General features: G+C 39.1%; 1 protein-coding gene across 1 annotated transcript; it reads left to right on the top strand.

The window, feature by feature from the left end:
* Positions 1-6226: 6226 nt before the first annotated feature.
* On the top strand, positions 6227-12643 carry heyl (hes related family bHLH transcription factor with YRPW motif like). The gene is made up of 5 exons (XM_079828301.1): positions 6227-7139; positions 9406-9472; positions 9815-9898; positions 10047-10128; positions 11502-12643. The coding sequence occupies exons 1-5, from the start codon at positions 7060-7062 to the stop codon at positions 12119-12121; spliced, it is 933 nt and encodes a 310-aa protein (XP_079684427.1). The 5' UTR covers positions 6227-7059; the 3' UTR covers positions 12122-12643.
* The last annotated feature ends 11433 nt before the right edge of the window (positions 12644-24076 follow it).

Genomic DNA, 24076 nt, shown 5'->3' with positions numbered 1-24076 from the left:
CGTGCCCAGTCACCCTCCGGCCACCCCTCCATGGTTGCTGTGTTCTCGAACACCTGCCGGAATGCTTCCATGTCGTCATGAGGGGTCAGTTTCGGGAGCAGCTTGGTTGCTTGTGCCTGGGCATCTGGTCACGGAACGCGTGGGGCGGCGGCGGCCTGGAGAGCTGCGAGCTCCTGCTCTGTCTTTCCCTGCCAAGAGGCCAGGTGTTCTACTATCTGTTTTTGGCGGATGCTGACCTCTGTGAGATGCTTTAGGAGTTCTTCCATATCGGGGAAAGGGAGGAGTGCGCACCTGAGACAGAAGGGGGAAAAAAATCCAGAGAAAGGGATGAGAACAGTCAAAGACGGTGACGTTGCTTGTCGGTGATTCTTCCTTGATTTGCCCACATTCTCCACCACTTGTCACGGGGTGAAGAATCACACGACAAGGACTGTTTTGCTGAGTGCCCGGAGGGTTGATTTATTGACATACAAATGATGAAAAGGTGACAAACAGGTGTAGAAGTGCGCTGGTGCAGTCTGTGCTCTCTTCCTTGCTCCTTGAGCAGGGTGTCCGTGCTCGTGCTCGTGCTCGTGCTCGTGCTCGTGCTCGATGCGGCTATCCGGTCACACGCTGCTGTCTACAGGGGTATAGAGAGAGAGATATTAGGTGCAGTCTTTCTGGAGGTCGAACTCCCTTTGTGGCGAGATCTGCTGGGCTTATAATGCTGCCGGCTGACAAGCTGCAGCTGGGACTGATCAGCCGGTAACGAGGAAGTGCAGGTGTTCTGCCTCCGTTTCCAGGGCGACGCTGATGAGATACCAGGACGCTCGTCACAATATATATATATTACAATATAACATATTGCCCCCCCTTGTGTAAAAGTACACTTTAGCATGATTTAAAAGAGTACTTATTCCAGAAATAATATACTTCTGAAATAATAAAATAATAAAATGTGTGCTAAATGTAATGTTTAATCAGTAACGCACTATACAGTTAAAATTATAATCATGCACTTTACATGTGATTTAGTATGTTGGTCAGAACAAGTGGACTTCTTTAAAGCACAACAAAATATTATTAAAATGCAATGAATTTGAATGTACTTCAAAGTAAAACTTTTTATGTGACATTATTACAAAGTTCACTTTTCAAAAGTATACTTCCGTGAGTTAAGAAACATAGTCATTAAACTGTAATCTAATTTTTTTTTTACAAGGGCCTTTACTTAAGGGCCTTACTTAAAGGGATAGTTCACCCAAAAATGAAAATTCTGTCATCATTTACTTACCCTTATGTTGTTCCAAACCCGTAAGACCACAAATTTTGATTTTTTTGATGAAATCCGAGAGCTCTCTGACCCCTCAATAGACTGCTATTTAATTGCCACTTTCAAGGCCCAGAAAGGTAGTAATTAATGACAGAATTTTTTATTTTTGGTGAACCAACCCTTTTTAGCTGGAAAATGGCTTTCTTCTAGCTGCTATATAGACAAAACAATCTTTGTTGCATTAATTTCCTATTGCTTTTAAACAATCTGTATTGTAAAAAACTCTATATAAATAAATGTGACTTGACTTTAGGGAATGTCAATGCAGTTAGCTTCTTTTTGATTGTAGCTTATAGTCAAGTCAAGTCAAGTCAACTTTATTTATATAGCGCTTTTTACAATGCAGTTTGTTTCAAAGCAGCTTCACAGTGAAACAGGAAAATAATGCAACAGAATTGTATTCGCCGTACAGCCTCTCCGGAGAAAATGGTGATGCCATCTAGCTCCTTTCAATTTTCATACAGTAACAATGTGGGCATTAGATTAGTAATTAGATCAGTAATTTAGTTTATATGGTTCATTTAGTTTACTAATTAGATTTATTTGGATATTTAGTTGAAAAATGTTAGTGTCCCCAACTGAGCAAGCCAAGCCAAAGGCGACAGTGGCAAGGAAACCAAAACCCCATCAGGTGACCTAATGGAGAAAAATAAACCTTGGGAGAAACCAGGCTCAGTCGGGTTGCCAGTTCTCCTCTGGCCAATTAACAAACAGCGTATTATTATTATTCTGGCAACTTTACAGGTCAGGGGTCATATTAGATCGGATGATCGATTGATATTAGATTAATCGGTCATATTAGATCGGAATATTCAAAAGATCGGAGGCAACACGCCAGAGATGGGCTTATTGAGGATGCCATAGTGATTAAACAATTATTAAAGTGCAATATTCTAAAGATCGGAGCCGTCAGGCCAGAGACGGGATAAAACAGAGAGACTATCATTAGCATAGATGCCATTCTTCTGATGATGTAACAAGTACATCAGGTGTTATGGGAAGAGTTCCCGGTTCCGGCTGACCTAGTTAATGCAGCCTAACAATCATTTAATTGAAAAAGTGTTTTATGTGTATGCCATAGTAAAGAGATGTGTTTTTAGTCTAGATTTAACCTGACAGAGTGTGTCTGCTTCCCGAACAATGCTAGGAAGACTGTTCCAGAGTTTAGGTGCTAAATAGGAAAAGGATTGACCCCCTGCAGTTGATTTCGATATTCTCGGTATTATCAACTGGCCAGAATTTTGAGACCACAGTACATGTGATGGAGTATAATGTGTTAAAAGCTTGCTCAAGTACTGGGGAGCTAAACCATTTAGTGCTTTGTAAGTAATAAGCAAGATTTTAAAATGTATGCAATGTTTAATAGGGAGCCAGTGCAGTGTTGACAGAACTGGGCTAATATGGTCATACTTCCTGGTTGTAGTAAGAACTCGAGCTGCTGTGTTTTGGACCAGTTGGAGTTTGTTTATTAGGCGAGCAGGGCAACCACCCAGTAGAGCATTACAATAATCTAGCCTTGAGGTCGTGAACGCATTAACTAACTATTCAGCATTTTGCATTGAGAGCATGTGCTGTAATTTAGATATATTTTTAAGATGGTAGAATGCAGTTATACAGATGCTAGAAACGTGACTTTCAAATGAGAGACTTTATAGCTTAGTACTATTTCAAAACAGCTACTTGACTGGAATGATACTTAACTTGTAAGCTACAGTTTGAATTAGCTTCCCCAACACCTGGTATAGTTCATCACATTTACTGTGAAAATGTTCCACTAATATCTGACCACACATAAATGTTCAAACACAGTTTTGTGTTCGTTTTGAACAGCATATCTTTTTATTCTCCTTGGGGTCACCGCACCTAGATGTAATTGCATCAGAGGGGCTGCCTGTCCAACACAATCTCGCTGGCATGAACATTTACACACTAGGAAACTAACTGCATACGGCCCCATGGAATCAAATCAGCAGGCCAACAGGAAGGCAGAGGGTGGGTTGGCTATTGTGTGATGCAGGACATGCTGCTGCAGCTCTTGGGTCAGTAAGGCACCATTCCTGACAGCAAACTCCTGCCAGGCGCTTGTAATTCTAATTACCATGGCTACTCTCACCCTACAGCTTCCCACGGTAGTGGATGGGGGTGTGCGGGTTTACATGCTTAACACTATATAGTGTGAAGTGAAATGTTTCTTTTGAAAATGCAGAGTGTCTGACATGAGAAACCGTTATGCTGTCGTCCTTGAGGAGATCCTCTGTTCAGACACTCAGTGGCTAAATCCTCTCTTAACCTCTCTTCGTCTCTATCCAGCCAGAGGGCATCAGTTCAAGGTCACTATCAGAGCTGCTTTGTTCCTCAGATTCAGGGATGTAACCACCACAGAGACTCAGGGGGAGACATAAGATTAGTGGTCAAAGAATATGTTTATCAACAGTTGATTCTTAAAGGCGAAGTGGGTAAATCTGTCGCTAGGAATAGCAAACAGAATTGCAAAAAATAATGACAGCTCCCCAAATACTCAACCTGTCTGCCATTGGTCGAAAAAACAGATAATCCCACCTCAAATTTATCATCCGAGCCAATGTTGCTGTTTAGATGCTCAAGCAAACTAGCCTGACAAGCCAGACCCACATCAAGATGTTGGGTCTGGAAACTCACCATTGACAGAGCTGAATCCGAGGGGCGGGATAAACGGTTGTCTTTCAAATTCCCTCTGCACGCAATTGACCTATCGGTAAGCCCCTCCCCTCGACCGCAGATGAGCCAATAGCAGTTGAGTATCAGTTGCGCTGGGACCGGAACTCGGACATCGTTAGGTGTCAGCGCCATAGAGAAACAATGGAAAATTCGAAGCTCTCATCGATTTGATGGTGTTTATGCTAAAAAATGCTAAAATGTCGTGCCTGAGGTACTGTAACACTGATTCCAGGGATCCTGAAAGGATTTTCTGTTTGTCATACTCTCATTAAGTTACGATTAAAGTCCCTGCTAACATACAAACCGAAATAACTAACTGTTCTCACATCATGTAACACTGTAGGTCAAAAACACGAAGGTCTACATTTCAGTGCCTCTCCATATTAAACTGGTTATATATAAATTATTTTAATTTTAGATATGTTTAAGGTGTACATTATCTGTCCTACTAAGGAGGACTGTTTTGCAGATACAAAGTTTACCAGAAAAGGCATACGGTCTGTGTATATGTTTGTTTACTGTTAGTTGTATGAGTGTTTTTGTGTAATTTGCTGTGTATGTTAATGGTAATGCAACGGAGAGAGATAGTTTGTGAATGAGACGTTAATGCGCACTTCTTATGCTTTGTTTGTTCAGCTCTTACAATGATTTTTTGGAGTGAAAAAGGACATAATAAACTTGATAAACCATCAGTTAAGTTTGGCCATCATTCGGACGGGATATACGCTACATTGATTCAGTGTCCAAAAACATCTTGGAATAAGGTTTTCACACTGACAGCTGTCATCGTAAGATATAGCAACTCCGTTTGTTTGTCCGAGTTAGCAACATTAACTAAGGGGGGCGGGGCTTACCGATAGGTCAATTGGATAGCGCCATGCGTGCCACAACCAACCAGAGCAAAGAAGAAGGTGAAGCCGAGCTAACGTTAGTTGATAGACTTTTGCCGTATCCGGTAGGCAAAACTTAGAACATATCTTCTTTTCTTAAAAATGACTTCAGTGCCGTTCTTTGTTCTTTTCTCAAAGAAAAGCTTAACTCCAAGTCTTCCAGAGTCGCGGCCAAAGCCAATTCAAAAGACCGCTGTTCGTCAGCTTCTTTGTTTACGAGTAGCACGCAGAACCTCCGCAACTCTGCCGTGACGTACCGTCATTATGTTAAGCCCGCCCACCGACTCTACACGCGCTGTGATTGGCCTGACCAGAGTTTGGTTTTTCCAGCTCTCAGGTCTACCGAGAGTTGCTAGACTACACTCGCGGCAAAATACATTTTCTGCCGCTGGGGTGCGTCTAGATTTCTAGGCTACAAGCAAACAGATTCTGAATGCAATGGTATTTGAATACAAAAAGTATTTGGACATAACCACACTCAAAAGTACCTTTTCAAAAACCAGCTGGCGTATCAGTGATTTTAGTGGATGTGAGTGAGTATTCACAGAGTAACCACATGTATAGTTCATCACATTAAGAATGAAGGTTTAAGTGTTCAAACTTGTTTTTCTTAAGTGTGAACAATATATACACTACTGTTCGAATGTTTGGGATCCGTAATTTTTGTGTGTAAAAGAATAGTTTATTTTTTTATTCTGCAAATATGCATTAAATTGATCTAAAGTGAAAGTAAAGGCATTTATAATGTTACCAAAGATGTCTTTTTCAAACAAATGCAGTTTATTTGAACTTTCTATTCATCAAAGAATCCTGGGGGGGGGGGGGGGGGGGCGGGGGGTTGGGTTTAAAGCAGAACAGCTGTTTTCAACATTGATGATAATAAGAAAGGTTTCTTGAGCAGCAAATCAGCATATTAGAATGATTTGTGAAGGATCATGTGACACACTGAAGACTGGAGTAATGATGCTGAAAATTCAGCTTTGCCATGACAGGAATAAAACACACATGTTGAAATAAAAATAACATAGAATGTGTCCAATTTCTTTAAATTCAAATGTATATGTATTTATTTATTTGAAAAAAAATCATTTTAAATGAAAGAAAAAAAGCAGAAGCTCAGTTTTCAAGCTATTTTTTTTTTTTAATCGAAGTATGAAACAAGATATGCTGACAAAAAATACTGAACACCTGTGGGAACTATACTAAAATCACTTTCACACCAGTTAAACGGCATTGCAAAAATGGCTAGAACATTTTTAACATCATTAATTTCAGACTTGGTTTGATATTTTGTATCTAACACTATGACATCCATATAGCTTTAAGTGTGGCTTAAGTGGCCATATACTTTTTGGGGGCCACTGTCTGTGTGCATATGGGTCGAAATCCAAGGCACTATTCCCACAGTGTTCTTCCTATTGTCCTGGGAGAGAGGGAGGGGAACTAATTAAAAAGAGCGGAAAAGAGGAGACAGAGAGAAACAGAGACAGAAGGAAGGAGGGAGGGACAGAGGGGGGTAAAGATAGAGCAAGATGAGACAGTGGAGAGAAGTGGCTAATTGAAAGGAGAGAAATGACAGAGAGCGAGAAAAAAGAAGGGAGGGCTGATGAGGGGCTGGGAGGGAGGGAGGGAGCGTGGGAGGGTAAGGAAGAGGGAGCCAAAACTGGCAACTTTGCCAAAGTGCCCAAGTTCAGTCACTTGTGCTGCTGCAACAGAAAGCAAGAGGACGAGTATAGCCAGGGTGACAGAGAGGAAGAAAAAGCCAGGGAAAGTGAGAAAAGACAGAAGGAGGAGAACTGTCATTCTCTGGCTTTAGGTCCAGGGGGTCTAGAGATGTCAAAACACGGCTACACATAAAAGCAGAAACAAGGACCAGACTTAGTCAGCAAGAGAGGTCTAATAAAGACTCCCAAGCAGCGTGCTTGTATTGTGGTCGGAGGATAGAGGGAGAAATAGAGGAGAAGAAGGTGGAGAGGAAAAAAAGGAAACAGGGAGGGGCGTGCTCGCATTAGAAGGTGGCTGGTTTCCTTACTGTAGCATTTGAAGGACAGAGGAGGAATTCATCATCTGAGATCATCTCGACAGGACCGCACGTCTCCATCGCTCCATCGATTCAACCTTCCCTTGCAGGGATAGAGGAGGACCGAGGACCCTGTGGAGATGAAGAGACCTCATGACTACAGTTCCCCAGACTCGGACACAGACGAACTGATCGATGTCGGACAGGAGGACAGCTACTGGTGAGGACTTTGCGTGTATAATGTGCACAGTGGCGATGACATGGGTATATATATAGCTGTCAGTCGCTCTACATGTATTGCTCACACTGCAGCTCAGAAAGTGACCAACCAATAAAAGTAACATTTATGATGAGTTTACATTTTATTCCAAGATCTCTTTTCAGTGCAAAAATAGCAACTTTGACGGTCAAAATGCAAGGTGTTTTTTGAGAGCTGTATGTTCGACTCTGCATGGGCCTTCATGGGTTTATCATGCACTCTGTTTATAATTTTTTTTAACAAGATATAAAATGCTTAACATTAATACTGTAAATCAAGCTATACAAATGCTGTAAGTTTTCATTAAGATTGTTGGCTTTTGCCAGCAAGTTTGCTAATTTGGCAATTTTAATGTGCCTGTTACACACTGTAAAAAAATAAATAAAAAAAGGATAAGTTATGACAACATGTGTTTTTACATTTCTTTAACTCATCAAAATAAGTTATGCAATTTTCACCTTTTTTATAAGCTACACAAGATTAAAATAATTTTAAAATCAATTTAATGAAATTTAAGTTGAAATGACTTAAACATTCAAGTTGATTGAACTAATTTAAGGCAGCAACTGTTTTTTTTTTTACAGTGCATGCATTTACTACACTATAGTCTTAAATAATGCGTAATTACAAGCAATTAAGCCAAACCCAGTAACTCTTTATCACAGTGTTATTGTTACACATGTAACATGTAGTTACTATAGTAATAACTATAAATTATGCATAATTACATGCAACTAACCCTAAACCAAACACTAATTCTAACCCTATAGTAAGTACATGTAGTTACTTAATATCACCCAGTACTTAAATGTATAATTACAGTGTAACAAAGACATTGTCATTGTTACAGTGTAATTATATATTTAAGTACTGAGTAATATTGATTAACAACATGTACTTTCTATAGGGTTGGGGTATAGGGTTTGGTTGATGCATAATTTACTATTATTACTATGGTAAGTATATGTAACATATGTAACAAGGGCACTGTAAAATAAAGTGTTACCAAATAAGGTGTAACCACAAACTCTAACCCTTAATACTACTCAGTACTTTGTGTAATTACACTGTAACAAGGACACGCTAAAATAAAATGTGACCAAAATGTTTAATTTCTTCTTATTTTTTATTGTGCTATCCATGTTTTTCATGATGCATCAGTATTCAGCCAGGTTTGTTTTTTGCATGTTTAAAAGTAGTCTTGTTGTTGTCCCTCCCTAATTTAAATAGACACTGAGACTCTGTAGCGTATACCAGTACACCAGAGCGCAGTGACACATGAGTTTATGTGAGACATGCACATTGTCAAAATCACACATAGGGCCACTGTCAAGCAGGGCGGCTGATGGAGGCCCATGACGATCTTATTTGACTTACTCTTGAGAGGCGTATCTTCCTATCCCCGTGCCACTGACAAGCATAAAGCTCAGCATGCTTTTCCCTTCTCTGTCTGTTTTGCATTTTTCTCTCAGTCATTTAGTCTTTTTGATATTTCAGTAAAGCTGCGGCACAAATCAAGTGCAGACCGAAGGCGCATGCAAACGCCATTTGGTCCTTTTGAATCGCGCCCTACAATGACCAATCATTTCTCATCTTATTGCCTTTGAAAACCCTCAACCAGAACGCAAAAACTCTACAGCGTCTATACAACAGTTTATTCCTGTAACTCATTTTCTTTTTGGACTGGACTCTTTTCCTCTAAACAAACGGAATGTTTGTGAATTAAGCCTCTTAATGTTAAAAGGACTTACAATGATGTGATATAAAAATAATAGTTATGCGTGGAAGTCAAAGTAAAAGCAAAACAAACAGTGTCATTCCGCTGGCAGAGCAGAGAGTGCCCATGCAAACCAGATCCACATTGAAGGATAATACCGAGTATTGATGTGCTCAAAGTGCACGCAAAAGCCACTATTTCAGCCTGCCCTGCGGATATGTAATCATCATGGCTTTTGAGCTTGAAAAGAAAATGCTTTCGTACGATGCAAAAATCATAACATATCAGCCATCTGACAATAATGTCCAAAAACGCGTTAAACCAAAATAATCTTGTTTTCTGTTTACCCCGGCGCTCCCGTGTCTAGCAGTTCCCCAAGACAAATTAGATTGGGTTTGATGATGTGCAACAGCGTTTCTGCGTTGTATTAAGTACAGTAATGACAACAATATGCATTGACATCAAAGCTTTAATCTGTCCCCTTCCCCGCTCGCTCTTTCTCTTGCTCAGCCCTGTCACTGGGTCCATGTCTCCAGGCAGTACCTCACAGATCCTGGCGCGCAAGAAGAGAAGAGGGGTGAGTTTACGTCAATCCAGCTCTGTTTTTCCCCTGCTTGTTCAAGAACAGACCAAATATATAATTCATATACGATCTTGCTACAAGGCCTCTTCTGTAAATGCTTGCCATTTTCAAAACTCCCTGCAATATGACCCTCTGCAGCAACATGCATTTTTACAGTTAAAGCCCTCTTGTCTGACTTTGATTTGTGTTTTTTCCTATTTGACTTGTTATTTTTTCCAAAATCTGATCTTAAGAATGCTGCCACTAGGCCTCGGCCACAAAAATAATCCGGTTAGCAAATGCTTTCCACTTCGAATGGTCGTTCTGTCTTTAAATTGATTCCGCTGGATTCCTCAGATAATTGAGAAGAGGCGCAGGGACAGGATCAACCACAGTCTGTCAGAGCTCAGGAGACTCGTACCCAGTGCCTTCGAGAAACAGGTAAGACGATCAGACGGAACGCCACAGGCTCAGTTTAGCTTTATATTCTCAAAACAGCTGAGGTGAATGAGTTTACTGTACAAGCTCATTGGTTAAAAATAGTAGCGACATCTAAATTAAAACCAGCACCTTCTCCCCTTCTGACCAGGGCTCCTCTAAACTGGAGAAGGCTGAGATTCTTCAGATGACAGTGGATCATCTGAAACTGCTTCATGCCATGGGCGGCAAAGGTGAGAGAAGATATGGAGCAGAAGGGCTTTCATTACAACGTGCTGTGTTATTGCTCCTGTTATATTGCTCTTAGTTTGGGTTATGGATGTGAATAAGCTCCTAACCTCAAATATTCAACCAAAAAATGGAAATTCTGTTATCATTTGCTCAAATTCTTCCAGACCTGTATGAAGTTCATTCTTCTGCCGAATGTCAGTAGCCAGAAGGTTAATTAACCCCATTGAACTCCATATAGTAATGGTTTCCATACTATGGAAGTCAATGGGGCCCATCAACTGTTGGTTACTGACATTCTTCATAATATCTTCTATTGTGTTTGGCAGAAGAAGGAAATTCAGACAGGTTTGGAACAACTTGATGGTAAGTAAATGGCAGAATTGTCATTTTGGAATGATGCCTAAAAGCATACATCTTCTTGAGTAACCAGAACACCTTATGAACCACATACAGTAGCAGTATACTAAAACCTTAGCAACTGCATAGCAACAGCAACCACCTACATCATCCTAACATTGTAGCAACAACATCTCCATATTGTTAACACACAACTCAAATGTACTTCTGAAAGTTGAAATTTAGTCTTTACATGTATTAAAACTTACCGGTTTCTTCCTTTATTGCAGGAGTTTACAAACTGGGATTCAGGGAGTCAAAAGGGGGGTGCTAGGGGGTTCCTGGGGCGTTTCAGAAAGAAAGAAAAATGTCAAATTTGCAGATTTAGATTTTTTTGCTTTGTAAGGCCGGTCAGAAATCATTAAGATTAATCACAACTGTCTTATTCTATTCTACAGATACCATTTTAATCTTTTTTCTGCTTTATTACAATCACAACATAAAAAAAGAAATTGAACTGAAAAAACAAAGTGTAGTTCTTTTGTAATATCACGCTAAATATTTTTCTCACAATATACTAAAAGTTTGGGGTCATACATCTCTTATTCACGCCCAAGGCTAGATTTTTTTTAATCAAAAATACAGTAAAAACAAAAATATTGTGGAAAATTATAACAATAATATATTTTCCAATGTAATTTATTTGTGTGATATCATTTTTCCAGTCTTCAGTGTCACATGATCCTTCAGAAATCATTCTAATTTGCTGATTTCGTGCTCAAGAGATATTTCTTATTATTATCAATGTTGAAAAGTCTACTGTCACTTTTGATCAATTTAATGCATCCTTGCTGAATAAAAGTAAAAATCTGACTGTAATATTAACTTTATTCGTGAAAAAGTATAGCTGCTTTTATAATTTAGGAAGGTTTCCTCCATCATAATAACTGTGGGTCCTCCTTGGCATCAAAAAGTTTGAAAATCCATGCTTTGTTGTATGTATTTATCAAGCAGAAAATTTAAGTATTCTGTCTCCTAGGCTACTTTGATGCTCGTGCGCTGGCAGTGGACTACAGGACTTTGGGCTTTCGGGAGTGTGTTGGAGAAGTGGTGAGATACCTCAGCTCTCTGGAGGGAGTTGAATCCTCAGACCCCATCGGTGCGCGTCTCGTGTCCCACCTTAGCCACTGCGCCAGTGAACTGGACCCTCTCCTCCAGAGCTCCGCTGCTCTGCCTTTTCCTCCCTGGCCCTGGCCTTCCTTCCCTCAGCTAGCAGCCACCTCGTCTCCAGTCTCGTCTACCCCTTTTCCCCCAAACGCCCGTCGGGATATGACCCCCCATGCCACCGCTGCCTTGCTGGGCTACCCTTCACCGGCCCTGCGAGTGGGATCTTTGAGCACCCAGGGGGCGATAATGAGTCCAGCGCTGACCCAGGTGCGTCGACTGCCCTCTATCCCCGGCCATCCTCACAGACTTCAACAGCACTCACCCGATGGACCCACAATCCCATCATCCTCCTCATCTTCCTCCAACTCCACCCCTTCCCAGATTTCCTTCAGACCCTTTGCCCCTCTGGGGTCTCCAGCCCCAGGTCGCAGGGGTTTGAGTACCTCCAGTAAGTCCGCACAGGCCTGGGGCACAGAAATTGGGGCGTTCTAAATCAGCATTACAGAGAAGTTTGGAGTTTATGACAGTCTGAAAGGAAAAATAAATATCTTGGTCATTTGAACTTATTTATGACCATTTCCACGTTTAAAAGGAACTACAAAGCAATGGACAGTTCGAATTAAAATGTTTATTCAGTACCATCTGCTATTACAACTCAAATGACATTTCGAAATAAGAAAATAAAACAAACAAGTATTATGTTTACAGAGAAGAAAATAGGAAGGAAATTAAATGGACTGTAGAATCCAAGTGTAAAATCAAAGGTAAATGCAACTCTTTGAGAGACTGGATGAGATAAATGAAATGCTTAAAGCAATTTGGTGCTTTGATCTTGGATTTTGAGATCCAGATACTGGAATTTTCTAGAACTCTGATCTTTTATCTTTTTTTATATTAGTGTATTTGTTTACTCTGTCATTTATACATTAATTTCCCATGGATTCTGACATGATATATCATATTTTTGAGATGGAAATGCTTGAGGAGATTACATAAAGAGAAATGTGCCTTTTCAAAAAAGCTTTCCTCTTCTTCTCTTAATTGTGTGTGCAAGTACATGGAGCTTCCAGAAGATGGCAGCACTAGAGCAACTCATTAAGATTAAAAACGACTGTTTTAATGCATTTTATAGATGCTATTTTAATGTTTTTATATTTACATTGCACATAGTCCCTTATGCTCACCAAGGCTTCATTTGTTTGATCAAAAATACAGTAAAACGGAAATATTGTGAAATATTATTATTTTTAAAAAAAAAACTGTTTTCTATTTTAATACACTTTAAAATTCAATGTATTCATGTGACAACAAAGCTGTATTATTCACTTACTTGTGTATGCAAGTACAGAGAGATTCCAGAAGATGGCAGCACTAGAGCAAAATTTGCTGATCAACTCTCTCAGCTCTCAGGGACATCCTGAATGTATAATTTTATAACATTCCCTTTTTCTGAGTCACAAAATCAATGGAAAACTATTGGCATTGTTGTTTTTTATTCGATACTGGACACCAACTGAGGCATTTTATTTGAAAGCCCAGGGGAAAAGATGTAGCGTACTTACCACAGAAACTGACTTATCTGAAAGACTCCTCTGGGTGATATAGAGCAAGGTGCCATGTAGAGCATATGTTTTCTTTAGCTGTCTCCAGAGAGGTTGATGAGAACACTGCGGTACAGCGGCCACTCAGTGAAAACACGGTGGCTGCTGGCCCGGATCCTGCAACAGCAAGAGGAAAACCAGGCACACTGTGTGCCCTCTCGGTGCCTCTGCCAACCACTCTCCATACAGGCTGTAATTAGAGTGAAACCAAACGAACTTCAAAACACACAGGAAATCAAAATCTTTTCAAGCTCATGTCCTCACACTTACATTGAAAAAACAGAAACGTAAGGGATAATGTATCAGGAGCCGCCAGCTGACTGTACAGAAAAGTACCAGCTGACTGTAAACTACATCGCCACCATCCAAATAAGTAAATACGTGGACACATTAAATGTTGATTTGATTGAGATGTATATCTTACTAAGAATAGTCCAATATATGTACAAACAAATCTGCCTAGCAACAAAGACGAATACTGCAACAGTAATACCCATACTGAAGTCATTTGAGGTCATTTTCTCTAACCGAGGAATAAGACGCAAGATGGCGCAGCGGCGTTTGTTTGAAACGAGACAGCGATTCCGCCACGTCTCGGAAAATAAATCACTATTAACGCCAGAATTATTTTTTGTGAGTAATCAATAGACAAAACCACAATACAAAAAGTTAGGTAACACTTTATTTTAAGGTGACGACGAAATTGGTGCCTTTTGTCTCTAAGAAATAATCATTCAAATAACAACACATACATTTGTGATTTAAAAACACAATAATACTTTTACTACATGTAGTAATAACAGTAAATTATGCACCTAATTACTAAACTAAAACCTAACCGTAACTCTATAAGCTAGTAGTGTAGTTCATTACAGTTGGCCTATTATTTCAGTAGCCTAAGCTACAATGTAACAACACCTTAAAATAAAGTGCAACCAAAGGTTATTTAAGAAAATACCTCATTAATAAACTTACAGTTTATAGAGTGGTGCAGGTATGACATCACGTTGTAGGCCAAAATGTGGAAGTGATTTAGCCTTTTAGCTCTTGCAGCATCCCAATGTCAATTGGTTTTTTGAATGGGATTTTGGTTAAATGGTTGAAATAAGGTTTGTGTTGAACACAAGCTCAAGACATTTTTACGTTTTATTCTACAACATAAAATGCATCATTATTACCCCACTCATGAATTTTTGAAGCTGTTACGTGTCTTGAAAAAGGCGGTGGCTAACAAGTGGCTAAATGGGACTAGAGGCTGTCGGGGAGATTAAGCGTCATAATGCCGAAAAGGTAAACTCAGTCCGCTTTTACAACCTCATGATGCTCATAATTGTGCTCTTATGAACTAGTCTAAATCAAGCGTTCTGGGAAAAGGTTTTGAAATAAAAACTGAAAGAGTTGTCGGAAGCTTAGTGATGGTGACGTTGAAGTCGAGCGGCGCGGTGTAGTCCGTTTATAGCTTACCTTTTTTTTCCACTTCTGGCGACTGCATTTAGGCTTCAAAATGAATAAAAGTTGTGTTCATCAGTGATATCTTGATGGACAAAACGTGTAAGTATCATTATCTTTTGTTGATCACAGAGCTTGTTTTTTTTCTTTTTTTCTCGATAATCCAAAAGCCAATGGGAAAATCCTATTGGGTTTTTATCAAGGGAACCAGTGTGATGCTAACTGCCGGTTGGCCTACAAAGTAATGTCATACCTGTGCCACTCTATTTAGTGGGACATTACACAGTTAACTTTGCTAGCTAGGCCTTTCAGATTTTCTTGCATTATACATTAACAATAGTCAATTCTAGAAGCAGTAAATGGAAATATTGCTGCCATTTTAGCGTTAGACCTTATGCACCAAAGAAACAAGCACACAACCATCTTTAGAATTTTGTGTTTGAACTTTCGTTTTTGCTGTAGCTCTTTATATGGCATCACTGTTGAGAAGCTTGTGAATGTACTTATTGTAGAGTTAACAAAAGTTATCATGAGCATTGTAATGTTTGAAGCAAATGCCATAACAAATGTCAGTAACTCGGGAAGATTTTAAAACGAGCGAATCATTCATAAATCCGTAAGATCTTACCTTCATGCTGTGGAAATACAAATCGGAAGACAGAACACAACAAGTGCAGCGCTGAAAAGGGGCGGGGCTACATAAGGTCTGTATATGACATTAAAGCGATCAGGTGGCACAAGTTGGAGTGCCCAGAAAATTCTGTGAGTTTTATAAGGAAGTAGACTCTTTTAACAATTCAGAATCTTGTAAAATTATGGTAATTCTGACATAGCATGAATGCACCCCGGGAAACATGAAAGTAGGGCTGGTTTAAGTTATCCGGATGAATGCACTGTTATAGCGTTCCCATGGTCGACAGCGAATATTAGATGTTATCTGATCACTGAATGCTGTGATTGACCAATCAGAATCAAGTATTCCACAAAGCCATGCAACAATGTAACCCTTCAAAATTATCATAATTATAAGTTCCGAGCAGAGGAATGACCAAGCAAAGTCGTAGGCTATTTAGGAAACTACAAATTCTAGACACAAACACAAGTTGCAGAGTAAGGTTCAAGGTTGGACGGACTGACGTTGGAAGGGGCATGTTGATTTGAAACATGGTGGGAACAGCGATAAATAATGTAGATAATTTAATATGTCTGTAGTCTATAAAGAGATCAGTGAAAAGAAAGCAAGTCTGTAGCAAATAGTGTTCGTGAAAGTGTTTTTTTATTCTATAGCAAATAGTGTTAGTGAAAGTTAATCACTCAATTTTCATGGTTTGATTTATGTAATAAAAACAAATTTGTAATTCCATGTAAAAAAAATAGAAATTAATAATTTTCTTCATTTTGAATTAAAATTTGGTTGCTTTACTTATGCCACTTCCATGTTTTGTTTTCGACTTGAATCGAAATAACGAATGAATGATTCTAAGGGACAAGTTTCTAATGTGCATTTGAAGTCATCATAAGTGGGGCAAAAAAGTATTTCGTCAGCCACCAATTGTGCAAGTTCTCCCACTTAAAAAGATGAGAGAGGCCTGTAATTTTCATCATAGGTACACTTCAACTATGAGAGACAGAATGAGAAAAAAAATACAGAAAATCACATTGTCTGATTTTTAAAGAATTTATTTGCTAATTATGGTGGAAAATAAGTATTTGGTCACCTACAAAAAAGCAAGATTTATCGCTCTCCCAAACCTGTAACTTCTTCTTTAAGAGGCTCATCTGTCCTCCACTCGTTACCTGTATTAATGGCACCTGTTTGAACTCGTTATCAGATTAAAAGACACCTGTTCACAACCTCAAACAGTCAGACTCCAAACTCCACTATGGCCAAGACCAAAGAGCTGTCAAAGGACACCAGAAACAAAATTGTAGACCTGCACCAGGCTGGGAAGACTGAATCTGCAATAGGTAAGCAGCTTAGTGTGAAGAAATCAACTGTGGGAGCAATTATTAAAAAATGGAAGACATACAAGACCACTGATAATCTCCCTCGATCTGGGGCACGCAAGATCACAATGATCACAAGAATGGTGAGCAACAATCCCAGAACCACACAGGGGGACCTAGTGAATGACCTGCAGAGAGCTGGGACCAAAGTAACAAAGGCTACCATCAGTAACACACTACGCCGCCAGGGACTCAAATCCTGCAGTGCCAGACGTGTCCCCCTGCATCCAAAGAACACCATACCTACTGTGAAGCATGGGGGTGGAAACATCATGCTTTGGGGCTGTTTTTCTGCAAAGGGACCAGGACGACTGATCCGTTTAAAGGAAAGAATGACTGGAGCCATGTATCGTGAGATTTTGAGTAAAAACCTCCTTCCATCAGCAAGGGCATTGAAGATGAAACGTGGCTGGGTCTTTCAGCATGACAATGATCCCAAACACACCGCCCGGGCAACGAAGGAGTGGCTTCGTAAGAAGCATTTCAAGGTCCTGGAGCGGCCTAGCCAGTCTCCAGATCTCAACCCCATAGAAAATCTTTGGAGGGAGTTGAAAATCCGTGTTGCCCAGCGACAGCCCCAAAACATCACTGCTCTAGAGGAGATCTGCATGGAGGAATGGGCCAAATTACCAGCAACAGTGTGTAAAAACCTTGTGGAGACTTACAGAAAACGTTTGACCTCTTCATTGCCAACAAAGGGTATATAACAAAGTATTAAGATGAACTTTTGTTATTGACCAAATACTTATTTTCCACCATAATTTGCTAATATATTTTTTTTTTAAATGTGATTTTCTGGATTTCTTTTTCTCATTCTGTCTCTCATAGTTGAAGTGTACCTATGATGAAAATACAGGCCTCTCTCATCTTTTTAAGTGGGAGAACTTGCACAATTGGTGGCTGACTAAATGCTTTTTTGCCCCACTGTAAGTGCTGCTGATGCACACAGGTACTTCAAAAAGAAGATATAAAAAGACATGACAGTGACAGTGCTGTGCAGTTACACAAACGTACAACTGAACAAATTATATGACAGAGGTCATCCATTATGTCTGGTTCAAAAGAAACAGAGCAGTTTTACAACATTATTTACAAGACGGTCTCAAATTAAGATTGGTGTTGACCATGAAAACTGAATAATCATGTGTTTTACCACCAAAAGACCAATTAAAACAACACATCAAAGTGTTGGTCTATGTGATGAAGATGGAGAAGTTATGCTTTTTTTTGGTTTTTGGGTTGTTGTTTGTTTGGTTGTGCGCTTTCCCCAGTTTGAACTTTAAAATGGGCATGGAATGTGTGTATGCGTGTGCTAGACTGTGGCGGGACTGTGTGTCTGTGAAGGATGTGGCGCAACGAGGAAGCATGGGGCAGATTCTCATGCGAGTGGCGTGTGTGCTTGTGTGTAGAGAGACTCGCGTGTGAGCGTTGAGTGTTTATGTTAGTCAATGTTTAGGCATGAGTGTGTGTGGACGTGTGGGTAAAGTCCTCTATTCTTTTGGCACCAGTAGAGTCAGTGCTGCAACCACAGCTTCCAGTATGGGCCACCACAATCACACGAGGCCAGCTTTCCCACGGGGAGGGGCCGTGCAGAGAAAGAGCACTAAAGAAGGACTATGACCCACACAGAGGAACAGGCAGGGTATATATTTTTCCTGTCAACATGAAAATAAGGTAGTCTGTAAGTTTCTCCTGTTCAGGAAATATGTGCTCGTTCCTTTAGCATGTAATTGGGAAATCTTGCATGCAGTGCCTTCATCTCACCCCATTTTACACTATACTACACAGACTGTGGCTAATTTAACCCTTTATGGTGTAAAACAAACTTGCAAACTGGAAAAGCTACTCTAGTATCAGTATTTTCACTGCAGAGTTTGCCATTACAATTACCAGTGTTGGGGAAATTTACTTTTAAAAGTAATGTTACAATATTTTTTTTACTTTACTTTTGTGTTAGACCTGTTTTTTAATAACAAAAATATATAGAGATTTTTGGCAAATGTAAAGGCCATTTCACAACAAAAGTGAAATAAATAAGCCTCAGGCTAAAGGAAATGCAAATTCACACCTGTACAGTAGAGGGCACGGTTCAATACTACTTCAGCAATAAAAACAAAAAAATGAAACACAAATGTGATGTTTATCCAAAGTCATTGTTGCTTATTTGTAGGGTTGAATTTGATACAATACTACAATAACCATCATGTTTACACAGCGCACACAATGCCTCGTCACCTTACTCGCGATTTCTCCCAACATGGGGACAGGAGAGGTCTCAGTCAAACGAAAAAACAAAATAACTGATATTTTGTTGTATTTAAAAGTAATGCGTTACTTCACTCTCTGATTACGTAACTCATGTTACTTGTAATGTGTACCCCAACACACGATGAAAACTGTTAATAATGTAACTGCAGTTAGTAATGTAATTATTATGAACTGCTCCGCGACTTGCGTTGAAGATCCAAATGCAGCTTTATTGGGACAATCCAGAATCGTAATCCATGTAACAGCCAAAAAGGCAAACAATCAGGGGCGGATTTAGTGATTTAGGGGCCCCAAGCAAAATACAGGAATGGGGCCCTATGTTGTGATGATTGCTGACCATAGTTGTGGACAATGTTTTATTTTATTTTATAACATTGCACATGTTACAAATAATTGCTTTCGTCATGTTATAGATCCCTTGTTCACGTGTAAACGAGTTATAACAGTATTAGAGTAGGTTGGACACTAGGTGGTCTAATTCTAAACTAAAATTTTTTTTTATATTATCAAAATGAAAGAAATTATTACACGCATGAGTATTTTCGGACCAACTTTATATTAGGTGGCCTTAACTACTATGTACTAACATTTTAATTAATCATTTGATACAATGCACTTATTGTGTACATACATGTTTTTACATTGTACTTACATTTACAAAAAATACCTGCATGTAATTACGTCTGTAATTAATTTCTGTAGTTACATTTGTATTTACACAGTTGACACTTCCCTTACACATAACCCTACCCTTAAACTTACCCATACCACCCCACCTGTCCCTATCACTACCCGTATCCTACCTCAATATCAGCAAAGGTGTTTTGCAATACAGTTTGAACACAGTAAGTACATTGTACTTAATTTTTGATGTAAGTACATAGTAGTTAAGGCCACCTAATATAAAGTGGGGCCGAATTTTCAACCAAAAATGTGTGTACCTGTGTGTAAAGTAACTGGGCATGTGTCATCTACTCAGGTCCTTGAGTGAACGCCATTTAAAACGATAAATATATTATACGCACTGTTGCTCCGTATTTAATTATAACTTCAGATGCATGATATTTTCATTTGTAGGGCCCTATGAAATATGTTTTATTTTTTTCCAAATTCCATTTAAAAGAATTCCAGATTCCATTTTTTTCTTTTTTAATTTTTTCTGGATGTTATATACAATTGTATTAACCAAAAAGCATGTCTAATTAATTGAAACTTGAATAATTTAACAGCAATTTATTACAAGTTTAACTAAATATATATATTTATTTGTTTTATGTAGCTATTTACATTTTTCTGGTAATCAAATGAAGGCATACAACATTTATATTTTATTCCAATGAAAATTAAACAACTCTTCTCATTTTTGTACATTCAAAGTGCTACACAACAGAGGTTTAGGCCTGTTAAAATTGTTACATTAAGAAATACATTATACTGTCCAAACTTTTATTTTGACGGGTTACCTTAGAACTTTTTCTGTGTATGTTATGATGATAGTTTCTCTCAAATGAAATGGTTCACTGCTTGTGGCCTATGATTTCCGCGATGCAGAAAATGCGAACGGAATAGCAGAATTCAGTCATAAAAATTTAATTTAATGTTTAACGCGGAATGTCACGGAATTTGTCAAATTTTGGATGAATAAATCCAATGCAAGTCAGTAGCCTACACTACAATCAAATTCAATTCAATTCAATTCAAATTTATTTGTATAGCGCTTTTCACAATACACATTGTTTCAAAGCAGCTTTACAGAAAGTGCATTTCATAGATGTACAGTAAAAATGTTAGAAAGACAATGTTAAAGAATAATGTTCGAAAAAGTTAATCAATCGTGTATTAATTTAGGCCATAACAACGCTGGCGTTGAGTCGTCTCTTCACAGGCGTTGAGTCGTCTCATCACAGGTGTCGGGGCATCTGAAGTCTCCATGAGAGGCTGGATACAAACTGGAGCTGATGAACTATTTACCTCGGGACTAGTGTCCCGAGATAACAACAGAAAAGCAGATGGGAAATAATTAGCGTAGCTGCTGTTCAGAATATTATATTAATGCTTTTGATCCGATTTAACTGTAGTATAAAAAGATAATTATAATGTGAATGCTTGGCTAAAGAGATGCGTCTTTAATCTAGTTTTAAACTGGGACAGCGAGTCTGAACCTCGAACAATATCAGGAAGACTATTCCAGAGTTTAGGAGCTAAATGTGAAAAAGCCCTCCCTCCTTTAGTGGACTTAGATATCCTAGGAATGACCAGAAGCCTAGAGTTTAGTGATCTTAAAGAGCGCGATGGATTGTAGGGCGATAGAAGATCCGTTAGATACACTGGAGCTAAACCATTTAGGGCTTTATAGGTTAGTAGCAATAGTTTGTAATTGATACGGAACTTCACAGGTAACCAGTGTAGAGATGATAAAATTGGTGTTATATGATCATATTTTCTTGACCTAGTAAGAACTCTAGCAGCTGCGTTTTGGACCAACTGTAGTTTGTTTATTGAGGATGCAGGACAACCAGCTAATAAAGCATTACAGTAATCTAATCTCGAGGTCATGAATGCATGAACTAACTTTTCTGCATCAGAAATAGATAGCATGTTACGTAGCTTAGCAATGTTTCTAAGATGGAAAAATGCCGTTCTTGTAACATATGAAATATGATTTTCGAATGTCAGGTTGCGGTCTAATATAACACCCAGGTCTTTTACTGTAGTGGATAAAGTGACAGGACATCCTTCCAAGGTAAAATTGTATTGCGAGAGGTTTTGTGGGCAGTTTTTTGGACCAATAAGTAACACCTCCGTTTTATCTGAATTTAATAGCAGAAAATTACACGTCATCCAGTATTTAATATCTTCAACACACGCTGTCAGTTTAGATAATTTAGCGTTTTCATCCGGTCGTGATGAAATATATAATTGAGTGTCATCAGCATAACAGTGGAAATTAATTCCATGTTTTCTTATAATATTACCAAGTGGCAGCATATATATAGAGAATAGCAGAGGGCCTAACACGGATCCTTGCGGCACCCCATAGTCTACTGACGTCATCTTTGATTTTTCCCCATTTAGACAGACAAAATGGTAGCGGTCTGATAAGTACGATCTAAACCAGTTTAATGCCTGTCCCTGAACACCAGTATAATTTTGAAGTCGATCTAAGAGTAGTTTATGATCTATGGTATCAAACGCAGCACTAAGATCGAGTAGAACTAGTATTGAGATACAGCCTTGGTCAGAAGCTAGAAGTAAATCATTTGTGATTTTAACGAGTGCAGTTTCTGTGCTATGATGCGGCCTGAATCCTGATTGAAATTTTTCATAGATATCATTTTCTTGCAAGAAAGAGCACAATTGAGCGGACACAACTTTTTCTAGTATTTTAGACATAAATGGAAGATTTGAAATTGGTCTGTAATTTGCCAGGTTATTATGATCTAATTGTGGCTTCTTAATGAGAGGTTTTATGACTGCCAACTTGAATATTCTTGGAACATGACCTAAAGATAAAGATGAGTTAATAATATTGAGAAGAGGCTCTTCCACTACAGGTAACAATTCTTTCAGTAGTTTAGTGGGTATTGGATCTAATAAACATGTTGTTGGTTTAGATGCAATGATAAGTTTATTTAGCTCTTCATGTCCTATAGTTGTAAAGCGGTGTAGTAGTTCTTGACGGGCGATAGTTGCGGTTGAATCATAAGACATCATTAAAGATTGTACATTTACAATTTTGTTTCTGATGCTTTCTATTTTCTCAGTGAAGAAATTCATAAAATCATTACTACTAAACTGTAACGGAATATTTTGCTCAGGCGATGTTTGTTTATTTGTTAGTCTAGCCACAGTGTTAAATAAAAACCTTGGGTTATTTTGATTATTTTCTATTATTTTGCGGAGATGCTCAGCCCTGGCTGCTTTTAGGGCCTTTTTATAACGTGACATACTATCTTTCCACGCGATTCTAAAGACCTCTAAATTTGTTTGTTTCCATTTACGCTCTAAGTTACGAGTTTCTCTCTTGATAACATGTGTAGCACTGTTGTACCATGGTGCTTTAGTTTTCTCTCTAACCTTTTTTAATCTAATTGGTGCAACAATTTCTAATGTGCTAGATAAAATCACGATATGGACTAGTGTATGTGAATATTAAACAGCAAAAATAAAATTTAAATATGAATCCTGCATGTTTTGTGTCTCTGTGTGAATGAATTGAACGTTGCGCGTGCTTCAGTAGTAAACCGTGCGTCTAATGGATTCTATGATCCTGTACGCGTCATCTAAATCGCGGAAATCATTTGGGCGCTACACTTTCTACAAGAAGCACGTTCAACGCGAATACGCTGGCAGTTGTCGTGGTAATGAACACCACAGCAACCACTTGTGCGTCCCCGCTGAACTCGCATCTCGTATGTAAAAAGCATTTTAGGGGGCCCTTGGCTTTCGGGGGCCCCAGGCGGTCGCCTACCTTTGCCTAATGGTTAAGTCCGTCTCTGCAAACAATCCAAATAAGCAACCGGACAGAAAACCCCAGCAAAAGTGTAATCCAGAAAACAGGTGGAGAATCAAAAAACCACAGGAAACCAGGATAACACTCAGAAATGCAGTGTAACAACATAAGACTTTGCAAAGAATGAAAGAAGACACAGGGTATATACGTATAGCAGCGATAACAAGGTACCAAGAATAACAGCTACATGTAGAATACACAGCTAAATGTAATCATGCATGATGAGTCCAGGCAGAGGGTTATGGGAAATGTAGTCCATAGCCCCATTTCCACCGGAATTACCCGGAACAATTTGTCCCAGGAACTTTTTCCCCCCTCAGACCTGTTGCTGTCTGCATTTCCATCGCGGTCTAAAGTACCGTGAAGATTAGTCAGGTGATTGCATGCAACTTTCCAGTTCCCGCTGGATTTCGTCCCATGAATATAAGCTTAATAAGCCTGAATCTCATCGTCTCTCCATCGGTCATATTTTTGTAACTCCATTGTTGATTCGAATAGCAAACAACTCTTACAGCACGCACCGACTTTTAAAAATGCCAATAAGCATGTTCAGTGCCCAAGTCCCACCCCCAAAAGTTCCTGAACTTTGAAAAAGTACTACTTCATGAG

Source organism: Gobio gobio, assembly GCF_949357685.1.
Source record: "Gobio gobio genome assembly, chromosome: 11".
NCBI classification, from domain to species: Eukaryota; Metazoa; Chordata; class Actinopteri; order Cypriniformes; family Gobionidae; genus Gobio; species Gobio gobio.
The sequence above is the reverse complement of the archived record's forward strand: the minus strand, read 5'-3'. Positions and strand labels throughout refer to the sequence as shown.

Bases quoted from the DNA above. Each gene is read 5' to 3' on its own strand.
- heyl (XM_079828301.1), top strand. From the start codon at position 7,060: ATGAAGAGACCTCATGACTACAGTTCCCCAGACTCGGACACAGACGAA. The intron at 9,473-9,814 runs GTGAGTTTACGT...TGGATTCCTCAG, and splicing joins CGCGCAAGAAGAGAAGAGGG to ATAATTGAGAAGAGGCGCAG. The intron at 9,899-10,046 runs GTAAGACGATCA...CCTTCTGACCAG, and splicing joins CCAGTGCCTTCGAGAAACAG to GGCTCCTCTAAACTGGAGAA.